General features: G+C 40.0%; 1 protein-coding gene across 1 annotated transcript; it reads left to right on the plus strand.

Annotated features, from left to right (window-relative positions):
* The first annotated feature begins 3,747 nt into the window (after positions 1–3,747).
* On the plus strand, positions 3,748–10,943 carry LOC123641888 (interstitial collagenase-like). Its single transcript, XM_045556819.1, has 10 exons — positions 3,748–3,954; positions 4,332–4,576; positions 4,675–4,823; positions 5,057–5,185; positions 5,939–6,094; positions 6,266–6,383; positions 8,120–8,250; positions 9,407–9,569; positions 10,529–10,632; positions 10,803–10,943. The coding sequence occupies exons 1-10, from the start codon at positions 3,853–3,855 to the stop codon at positions 10,910–10,912; spliced, it is 1,407 nt and encodes a 468-aa protein (XP_045412775.1). The 5' UTR covers positions 3,748–3,852; the 3' UTR covers positions 10,913–10,943.
* The last annotated feature ends 1,057 nt before the right edge of the window (positions 10,944–12,000 follow it).

Below are 12,000 nucleotides of genomic sequence, written 5' to 3' on the forward strand. Positions count from 1 at the left end.
CACGTCTTTCGCATTCCACAAGTGAGGGGTCTGTACTAGATCGGTGATTTTTAAACTTGCCCCACTGTTCCATGGCACTTGGGGCCTATGCTGAGGGGAGCGCAGAGAGAGGTAGCTGGACGAAAGTGAAGCTCCAGAGCTCAGTGCTCCTGCTGCAAGCACTCCAGTTGCGCTTTGCTCTTTGCTGTGTTTGCAAATTCAATCTGTTTGCTTGACACATACAAAGAACGCTGTTTGAGTAAAGCATTCAGTAGTATAAAATAGTTGTTGCCAAGCACTATGCTGACTAACCTCTAGATTGCTTATTGTGTGAGTCTTTCTGAAGATGACACCACGTGTGATTTTTTGCTCAATCCTGGTGGTCACAATGGCAGTTTCCCGAGTTCGCCAGGAGCCCCCTTTCCTGTCTCTGTAGCTGCTGACAGAGCAGGGCGACCCCTGGCAGGAAGCCCCAGGAGTGCTGAGGCGACGGATGCCCTCTCCACACACTGCGAACACATCCTTTAGTGCTCAGGGAGTTCCTGCCCCATCTTGGTGGGGAAAACACGACCTATATCCTACCTGTCCTAGAAGATGCCCTCTTTCCTGATCTCCCATGCCTCTGCAGCCATCATGAGTCCCGTGTGAAAGACGGGATTTGGTTTTCCTAAGAAATTCATTCATTTCCCTTTTTCTGCTTAAACTCACGTAATACTCTATTTAGGTAAGGAAGCTGTGGTTAAACATTAAATCGGCAGGGGAGAATGTGTTCTTATCCATCGTCTGTTGGAAGTCCATACGCTCATCTCTGTTGTGCTCAAGGTCATGTCGGGGTCACTGGTTGGAAAACAGAGACTTTATAAGACCTGTGGGATTCTGTGAAATCAAATTGACTTGGTGGGAAAGGGGAGAGACTCTGGCCAAAGATGGGGAAGTGGAAGAATCCTCTGCATTGCTGGCTGAGTTCATGCTCTCGGGGAAGGAGGTTGGTCTGCTGTGAAGGGAGGAGTCATCAGGCAGTTTTTCCCCAACAGTGCCTCAAATCATTAGAGGCACAGAAGAGGCTTGTATGTAGTACAGGGACAAACATTGACTATGAAATCAAAATACTAATCGTATGTCCACAGATAATATTGCCTAGAATGAGTTTATGGTTTTAAAGGGATTGCATTTAAAGAAAAATATGCAAGGAAGATTAAAGAGGGTTTGTGAATCTGACAGACATCTGGGAGGAGGAATGAGGATTAATGAAGGGTGAGAAACAGAGGACCAGACTGACCCGCCGTCTCCCCTTGTCCAGGTCCTCCAGGGAAATTTACGTCTCTGTCTTCTGTGCAACTGCAGCACTTTGTATGACTATATTATAGCACAAACTGAAGGTATCATGCGGGAATCTGGCCCATTTCTTGTTCCCCCACTGTAAGTGACTGGTACACTGAAGATATGAAGTAAATATCTGTTGAATGGAGGAATACATACGTGAATGGATAAATAAATGCAGGCTAGCCCCCTGGATCAAATGTGTCCAAGCATCTATGGGGAAAGTATTGCCAGAAGTAGTAATAGAAAAAAAAGAAACTAGCTATTCTGCTGAAGGAGAGGAATCTTAGAGACTTCATGGAGAGAGAGAGAGAGAGAGAGAGAGAGAGAGAGAGATCTGCTGAGCCCTGCTTCCAGTCTTCTCCACCAAGACACCAGATCTGTGATGAAGCTGGGATATTTTGGTTGTTCCAGCCCCAGCCACGATCTGACTGTGCCTACAGAAGAGATTCCAAACCAGAGCAGCTGAACTGTCCAGCTGAGATCCAATCAGCCATGGAGTCAAGACAGGATAAATTGTTATTATTTTGAAACACTAAATTTCGAAGTGGTTTGTTGTGCAATAGGTAACTGAAACACTTACCCTCAAGAAGCTAAATATATAGAGGGAAGGCAGCCAAGCAAGCAAACAACAGATAGTACCCCATGAGGCGGAGGCCAGGCAAGATCTGCACCACTCCTAGGATTTATGCAGAAGACCTTTTCCTCACTGCCAGGAAAATGAGGCTCATCTTTAGCAGAGAGCCTCATTCTGGCACTCCCAAAATACATAAAGAAAAAATAAAGACAAAACCCATAGGGTCTCTAAGGCAACAAACACTCATTTGTATGCAAATTCGCAAATCTCAATCTCCACTTGTAGCTACTAGTCAATAAAAAGGAAAAAAAAAGACTTAGAGTTATATCAAAAGGATTTATAGACTCATCTTCACAACTTCTTTGAGATATTGGCTGCTAACTTATTAGATGTGTATGTTTCATCTTCCCACATAGATTCTGCCATGATGATGGCAGAGGCCATGTTCTTGTGTTGGGTAGTAGGTATAGTTTTTGTTTGTTTGTTTGTTGTGAGACAGAGTCTCACGCTATCACCCAGGCTGGAGTGAAGTGGCGTGACCACAGCTCACTGCAACCTCCAACTCCCAGGCTCAAGCAGTCCTCCTGGCTTAGCCTTCTAAAGAGTTAGCACTACAGTTGCACACCACTATGCCTGGCCAATTTTTAAATGTTTTTTGTAGAGACAGGGTCTCAAACTTCTGGCCCCAAGTGATCCTCCTGACTTGGCCTCCCATAGGATTACAGGTATGAGCCACCATCCCTAGACAGGGTATAGTTTTGATCATTCACAATGCCAGTGCAATGTTCTGCATCTACTAGGCTCTAAATGATGGATAACTGATGGAGCATGTGATTAATGGACCCATATTTGAATCATATGGGTCACCAGATCAGTGCCGTCCAATAGAAATACAATAGGAGCCTGATATAGAATTTTAAATTTTCTAATAGCCACACTTTTAAACATAAAAAGAAAACAAGGAAAATTAATTTTAGTAACATATTTTATCTAACCCAGTATATTCAAAATATTATCATTTCAGCATGCAATCAATGTTAAGAAATCAAGAATGAGATAGTTTTCATTCTTTTCTTTATACTAATTCTTCAAAATTTGGTGCATATTTCACACTTGTGGCATGCCTCAGTACAGATTAGCCACATTTCAAGGGCTCAGTGGTCACATAGATTGGTGGCTTCTGCACTGGACAGCACATACCCAGCTTCACAACAGAACAGCTGATTGCTGTCAAGGCCTTCTCAGAAATATTTTTCTCTTGTTGAACTTTCACAGTCATTACCTTTCTTTGAAAAGTGATTCAGCAAATGAGTTTGTTTCCTTTTATTTAGCTTTATCACACATTAGCAAAAGCCAAGATTTTCTTGATAAAGAAAATACATGTCTTAGTGACCTGACAAGTGTGGGGGAAGAAATAACATCCTGTATAGGGCAGTCCAAGGTGCCTCCAAGTGGGGACAGGCTTTGGGAAGCACATTGTACTTGTGCCTTTTTCTCTCTCTCTCTCATAGGTCCCTGCCTACATGGCAGTTCTGAAAGCCAGTAGTTCTAGGAAGAGACAAGGGGACTGTGTCAGAGCAGTGATTCTCTATATCACTCAGCAAAAACTAGAGTCCCTGCAATGATCTACAAACTCTCTCTAATCTTCCTCTACCTTTGTAACCACCTACTTAGTCCCCTACTGTTCTTCTCTTTGTTTACTCTGCTCTATGTTTCATTGTTGATGCCCTGTTTGATTATAATCACGAGATTGCAAAGGCAAAAGGTTAGCCTGCTTTATGTCACAATTTCTGATGAATATTGAAACCACATGTTGCAAATGAAGACGATGTTACCCCAGGTGAATCAGATAGTCTTTGGTTTTCCGGGAATGCAAGGACCCTACGTAAAGAGGGAGCCTGCAGGCTGAGACCCTGGAGGCCAGGCAGGTGGGAGCCATCAGTTGTCTTGCCCTGAGAAGGAAGACAAAGGCCAGCATGCCCAGCTTTTCTCTGCTGCTGCTGCTGCTCTGGGGCCTGGGGTCTCATGGCTTCCCAGCGACTCTAGAAACCCAAGAGCAAGATGAGGAGCTAGTCCAGGTAAGTGCTGCATTTTACATGTCAGTAATGCAAGAACACTAGGTTCTCATTTTTCAAAGGTCAAGGGGTAGGAATTCAAGCAAGTTTGGGATTCATTCCAGGAATGAGTATTTTGTCAGAAACAAGTCCCCTCAGAGCAAAAACTAAAATCTGTTAATATCTATCCACCCATAGATGTTTTTTTAGAAGGTACAGCTAGAGGAAACCAAAGGAACACAACATAGACCAGCTATACTAATTGTAATCCTGACCTCAGAGTAAAGCACTCAATAATTAAGGAAAAAAGGCTATGCTGTCACCACAGTGAAACGTTGCAATTTTTTAGAAAATTGAGAAAGATTTTACATCCAGTGTTTCAGTATTCTTTTCTTTATCAGAAATACCTAGAAAACTACTACAACTTGAAGAGTGGAATCAACCAATTTAGAAGGCAGAGAAAAAGTGGCCCAGTAGTTGAAAAGCTAAAGCAAATGCAGAAATTCTTCGGGCTGGAGGTGACTGGGAAGCCAGATGCTGAAACCCTGAAGGTGATGAAGAAGCCCAGATGTGGGGTGCCCGATGTAGGCTTTATTGAATTCACTCATGGGAGCTATCGTTGGCGGAGACCAAACCTGACCTACAGGTAACCAGACTGAGCACCAGGGTGAGAATGCTATGTCCCTCCAGGGTGGTAAGGAATGAGATCCAGTATGTCTCTGTTCTCTCCTTTTTCATTTTAAGGATCAAAAGCTACACATCAGATTTGTCTCGAGAGGACGTGGACCACGCCATTGGGAAAGCCTTTGAACTCTGGAGCAATGCCACAGACCTGACTTTCACCAAGGTCTTTGAGGGAGAAGCAGACATAATGCTATCCTTTGTGTGGGGAGGTAAGCTCTTCTTCCTTCTCTCCCCAAATCATTCTGAACTTCCCTGCTGCTGCTCTGAGACTTGCTCAGTCAGAATTCCTCCTTATATATGAGGGTGTTGCTTTTGTGGACCAAATGGTGGAAAGGCTCATAGTTGAAGAATGTCTTTTGCTCCCTGTGACTGTTCTCTTGTCTCTCCTGGGTCATGCTGAATAAAGCTGGGATGTAACTTTGATGATTTCTTCTTCTTGCAGATCATGGTGACAATTCTCCCTTTCATGGACGTGGTAGTTATCACCTTGCTCATGCATTCCCACCGGGTCAACACTTGGGAGGAGATGTCCATTTTAATGATGATGAAACGTGGACCAAAGATTTCAGAAGTGAGTCAGCTAATCCCTTTGCTGTCTCTTTTACTTTTTTCCTTCCATAGCTTATTGTAATATTTTTGGTTTTATCTAAAAGAATGCTTTCAGTAAAATGAACCAATTTTGGAATCACCCTTAACTACTCTAATAAACATAAACTTTTTTGATACTATAAATTGTTTAGAAAGGTAATGGTAAATATTTTGTCTCCTTTAGTACAAACATAAGAGAATATTATTCCTTCAAGCTGTGTAATTCTACTGACAAAAAATATGTTGCTCTAAAATTTTTACTAGGATATTAAATGTAATATCATTACATATATGATTATATACCAAAATTGAAAAATGATAACCTTTGGCAAGGTGATTTTGGAGAATTTTGCTCACTTTAGCAGTGAGCCTATATAAATTTATGACCATAAAAAATAATAAATGCTAATAGGATGCCATTATTCTTCTGAAATATAATACTTTTTATCTTCTTTAATGATATTTATTAATCAATGCTGTGATTTTTCCCTGTCATTTGATTTTTTTGTAGGATACTAGTCCAATCTCAGAAATTTAGACTTTAATCAGCCTCTCTAGTATTATTGAAGGCCTTTTCTCCTTTCATTAAACACACATACACACACACACACACACACGCCAAAATTGCACAAAGTCAACAATAAAGTTTGTATAGTTTGGAGATTTATATTTCCTTTTTGACTTCCTTGAAAATATAGCATTCAAATAATTGCAAATGTTTTATTGGCCTTTTTAGATTACAACTTGTATCATGTTGCAGCACATGAATTGGGTCATTCCCTTGGACTAAATCATGATAATCACATTGGTTCTTTGATGCACTCCTCATACTTCTACTATGGTGATGTCCTGCTATCTCAGAGGAACATCGATGCCATCCAGGCCATTTATGGTGAGCACAAAGAAAAGCAGTTTGGACAGGCCATTACTGGTCTATATATATGTTTCAAATAAACAACCATTAACTATGCTCTTTAAGAAAGAGCCTTCATGCAAATGTAATTTTTTGTTAATACAGTGTGACAACCTAACCTAACTTCAGAACTTTTATTTATTTTTTAAGGACCTTCCAAAAATCCCATCCCACCCAAAGTGTTGCAAATACCACAAGCCTGTGATAGAAAGTTAACATTTGATGCTGCAACCAAAATTCGTGGAGAATTGTTCTTATTTAAGGACAGGTAAAAAAAAAAAAAAATCACCATTATCAATGACTTGTATTTTTAAAAGGTTACTCTGACATTTCACTAAATGTTCTATATGTTACTTTTTAACTTGTAATTTTAATAATAATGCATTTGCGTAAAATAATTTATTCTTCAAAAATTTTTATCACAGATAAACCATTTGATCTTCATTTAAAAAGTCCATGAGGTAAAAGGTATTATAAGGCTCCCATACAACCATAACCATACGCACAAACATGTAGAGTTAGAGAACAAATATGAATTGTTGAGAACCACAAGTAAACACTACTTTTCTCCTAGTTGTGGTCTCCAAAAAAATGAAAATTGCTGGGAGTTTGGAAAGAGCCAGTAAGTCTCCCTGATGCTATAGAATGTTTGATGATTTATACTATTTTGTGTTAATATCTACATGACAGAAAAATGCAAGATAATGATGGATATTGTTATAACACACCTTCATTTGTATTATAAGTCTTATATTTGTGGATTAATATTGGAACATATTAAATGTATTGTGTTTCTTTCCTTCCTCCCTCCCCCACTTTTTCTCTTTCTTTTCTTTCTTTTCTTTATTCCTATCTTCTGTCTTAATGAAAGCTCTCTATATGTCAGGAAAACTCTCTTTAAAACAACTGTGTGAGGGGTATGTTCTATTTGGCAGAAGAAGTTCAGGTAAAATTGTAATTTGGCACCTAAAGGACCAGTGAGAACATACCCTATGACCATGTCATTTTATCCTTGAGAGAACTGAAGCCTGGAAATGTTCACTGATTTGTGTGAAGTCCTTAGCCAGCTTGGGGAAGGCTGAAGCACACACTAAGATCAGGATTTAGGTGCAAATACTGCACTGTAGTTTGTTTGGGAGGTGATCCTACAGGGCATGGAATAAGGAAGTGAGACAGAGAAGGGAGTAGAGCCCACAAGGGGTGTGTCAAAGAGCTGATTGCCATTATAGGCAACAGGGACCCGATTCCATTTCAGACCCACTGAAGACCACATAGAACATCTCTCAGAACTGTCCCACCAAAGAGCAAAAAATCTGGAGTGCTTTCCATCAACTCTTTCCTCATTGTTTGAGGGAGGCTCCTAACGGTGTCAACTAGCCAGCAATTGGGGGGCCTCGCTTCAGGTCCAGAGAAAGCCCAGTGGAAGAGAGACATCTATGGGACATGTTTATGGAATCTGAAGGTGACTTTGGGGGGCAGGGGAGCTTGAAGGATTTGGACATCAACAGCATCAGCTACAGTGACTGACAAGGGAGGTTCTTTCCCATGCCCCAGTCTTTGTAGGACCCTTTGTTCCTTCCCCGGGCTGGCAAACTACAGTCAGTGCTTCTGTATGGCCTCTGTGGTCTGGGAAACTCTTCTGTAAGCCCACCTGGAAGTCTTGCTGTGCTGTTACGCCAGTCCCTACAGAACATGAAATGAACACAGCAAAACCCCCAACTGAAAGATCACAGAAGGGGAAGGTTTGGTAGGAGCAGCCTTTGCCTCTTACCAGCTGTGTGGCTTTAAACATCTTCCTTAGCCTTCTGTAGCCTCCCTGACTTCAAGCTCTCAGTGACTACCAAGTAGGGTTTTTGTCATATAAGATGTAGTGTAAGTAAAGGGCATGTTGGAAGTGGTCACCTTTTTGGACGTTAGTTTTGGGTTCTAATGATAAGAAAAATTGGAAGTCAGCCAGAGATTGCTGGCAGTTAGATAAAATCATTTGCTTTCTTTTTACATCAGGTTCTTCATACGCAGCAATGCCTACTACAATGATGATCTCAATTTCATTTCTGAGTTCTGGCCATTTCTGAGGGATGGAGTTGAGGCTGTTTATGAAGTTCCTGAAAGAGATGTAGTTTTATTTTTTAAAGGTAATTTTTTTTTTTGGTCAATGTTCTTATGAATTAGATTTTCCATAAGTTTTTTTTTCTCTGAAAATTAAGGGAGTACGGGGTACTTTTTATCCCTGGACTTCTCTTGAAAATTAAATGTCACTTACCAAATCATGTGGCTCCATCATGGTGACTGAGAATCAAATAGTGTATTTCTGAAAATTTTTAATTAAATATCAAATGGCTGGAGCCATAACTTATCTATTGATTATGACACTGGAATGAAGATATATATATATGTGGAGATATATATATATATATATATATATACACACACACACACACGTGCTTATATATGTGGGTGTGTATATATACACACACAAACATACACACACATTCTAACTTGCGCCACATTTGTAATAAATGGAACACAAACGTTTGTTCTTCGGTTTTCTGAGAGAGTCTTAAGGGAGGGATGGGACATTCCCCCACTCTCTGTCTGTCTGGATAGATGAGCCACAGTGGACAGAAGGACAAAATGCTTGTATTCTGCTGTATTCAACTACATTCCAATAACAAACCTTGGCTTTGTGTACGTTATATCAAACAGTCAGTGCTTGGAAAATATGCAGGGCTTTAGCTTTCATTTGCCCAAATTATAAAGACACTTGACTCCATCATGAAGTTATATAAATAATTTAAAAGAGTTTAAATAAGCTAAGAATCTTGGAACAGACTAGCATACCATGTATATTTTGAAAATAAGGAGGGTTTTTAAATATATGAAGTTCCAAACTGCCTTTTTATGAGGTGGCAACATGTGAGTTTGTGCAGAGATACTCTAGCTTTATGATATAAGATGCATTGACATTCTGCAGTAACTAAATGAACAAATACAGAATCCTTTGGAACCAGCCTAGTCAAGAGCTCAGAAGTGTCTTCGAGTCAGCTGAAGTCATTTACAGAACATGTCCATCCTCTCCACTGCCACAGTTCTGCAGGGGCCCACGCCGGCCCTTGTGCAACTGGAGAAGTGACCCAATTACATTAAGAAGAAATGGCTGACTTGGGTACACCTCACTTTGGAATAAAACTTTCCAAACACTTCTTGTGAAGTAAACATCTGGAGGAAATTCTGTCTAATGTCTACCAGCGTCCCATGCAGATCTTTTCATGGAGGATTTTTGGTTGACAGGCAGTAAGTACTGGATCACTAAGGGGAATCAGTTGCTGTACAGATACCCCAGGGACATCTACAGCTCTTTCGGCTTCCCTGAGAGAGTGAAGAGAATTGATGCTGCCGTTCACGAGGAGGAAACTGGAAAGACGCACTTCTTTGTTGCCAACGAGCATTGGAGGTAAAGACAGACCCTTGGAAATCTTGGGGCATCGGATCACTCCTGTGGAGGGAGAGTTGCCTTTTTCTTTTTTTTTGACAAAGTCACACTCTGTTGCTTGGGTTAGAGTGCCATGGCATCAGCCTAGCTCACAGCAACCTCAAACTCCTGGGCTCAAGCGATTCTCCTGCCTCAGCCTCCCAGGTAGCTGGGACTACAGGCATGTGCCACCATGCCCTGCTAATTTTTTCTATTTTTAGTTTTTTGGCTAATTTCTTTCTCTTTTTAGTAGTGACAGGGTCTCGCTCTTGCTCAGGCTGGTCTCGAACTCCTGAGCTCAAGCAATCCTCCAGCCTAAGCCTCCCATAGTGCTAGGATTACAGGCATGAGCCACCGAGCCCGGCCCGAGAGTTGCCTTTTAAAATTTTTTTTCAAAGTGCACTGAAACATGTCCCTTTTTCTGGGAATGGTTGCAGCCAGGCCCAGAGCCATTGTTCAATCCCCTACTCGTTACTGTCACACTGCTGCCTGGCCCTAGGATGCAGGGGACATGCAGGATTGAGTGAACAAGGGTGATTAAGAGCAGAAGCACACAAACAGAACCAGGGGCATCCAAAACAGAGAAAATGAAGCATTTCTCCTTGATGGGACAGAGCATGGAGCTCAAGGGAGAATTCAAATCAGATTCTTATGGTTGAAAATATCTCTTAGAGTTTGTCTAGTTTGCCCCACTCTCCTTTCCAGTGAAAATTTCTTAGTAGTTTCATGCCCATAGCATACCCACCCATAATTGTTTTAAGTAGCCATTGGGTTTTTGCAAAATGGAGGTAAAGATTTGTTGTGAAGATTAAACGAATTAGCATATGCAAAGCACTAAGAGCAGTGACTGGGACATGGAAAGTCCTATGGAAATGTTAAGTGTTGTTTATTGTTTTTTATTAGTCACACAGTCTGATATTTCTAATTCTTTATATTACCAGGTATGATGAAAATAGGCGGTCCATGGATGTAGGTTATCCCAAAAAGATCATTGACAGCTTCCCTGGAATTGGTACAAAAGTTGATGCTGTTTTCCATGATAAAGGTAAAAACTATCTAATTTCTCCATTTTGCTACCATAAAAAATCATGTATATAGATACATAGATAAGAAAGTAAATTGCATATACAAAAATAGAAATTTTTTTCAGGAGTTTATGTGGAAAACCATCATCTATTTGTCTAATATGATCATTGTCTCTCATTTTATTTCTAGGTTTTTTCTATGTCTTTCAAGGAACAAAGCAGTACGTACTTGATCCTAAAACAAAGCAAATTTTGAATTTGCTGCCATCTAACAGCCAGTTGAATTGCAGAAATAACTGATGGCTGACTCTCATGAAAGAGAAAGAAAAAAATATTTCTAATAAGCCCAAGGAAGGTGTTCTTTCTGAGGAATCCGATATTTCAGTATTTTATTTTAGTCTTGGCAACATGAGGCAGAGACATTTAAGTACAATCTTATTTAACCTCTATCTGAACATATGCCATGCTAACTCAAGTGTATTGCTTCATGAACTTATACAATTTAGCTTTAAGCAAACGCTAAAGATGTCAGGGTCATAGTTTACCCTTAGGTTTTCATAGAGAAAAGCTCTTTACCAGAATCCAGGACTCTAGCTTTAATCTGGGCAGCTGTCATGTATGGGGTGCATATCTCAACCCTCCCAGAAGGCTCGCCAAAGGAAAACCAATACAGAAACATATATATATATGTATATATCAAAGAAAGTAGATACTTAAAATTGGTATAAACTATAAGGTAACTTTTGCCAACATATAGCATAAATACAGAAAAGGCACCTATCATAAGTATTAATATTAATATATACCTTGATGATTCTTCACAACACAACCAGGTAACCCACACATGAAGAAAATTACCGGCACCCCAGAATCCCGTATTATGACTTCTCCAGGTACTAATCTTTTCAAGGGTAACCTCTATCCTAACTTGTAATATCATAGGTTAGCTTTACCTCTTTTAGTACTTAAAATAGATGGAATTATACGTTATGGAGCTTTGTGGCTGACTTCTTGCATTCAACATTATGCTTATGACATTCATCAGTATATTTTTATGTAATTTTTGATCATTTCTTCTCTTTGAGTTTTCCATTGAGTAAATAATTTCCCACAATTTATCTATCCAGTCTAATGTTGAAGGACATTTAAGTAGTTTCCAATCTGGGGCTATTAAGAATAGTGCTTCCATAAACATTCTAGAGTGTGCTGAGTATGTATGTATCTAGGAGAGGAATTGTTGGGTCTTAAGGTACACATGTGTTTAGCTAACAGATAAGGCCAGACAGTTTTCAAAAATGACTGTACCAATTTTCTATGATATTGTAAAGCAATTATTTTTTAATAATAAATACATTTTCAAATATTATATCTCTAGTTTAAAATGGGAA

Source organism: Lemur catta, chromosome 7 (assembly GCF_020740605.2).
Source record: "Lemur catta isolate mLemCat1 chromosome 7, mLemCat1.pri, whole genome shotgun sequence".
NCBI classification, from domain to species: Eukaryota; Metazoa; Chordata; class Mammalia; order Primates; family Lemuridae; genus Lemur; species Lemur catta.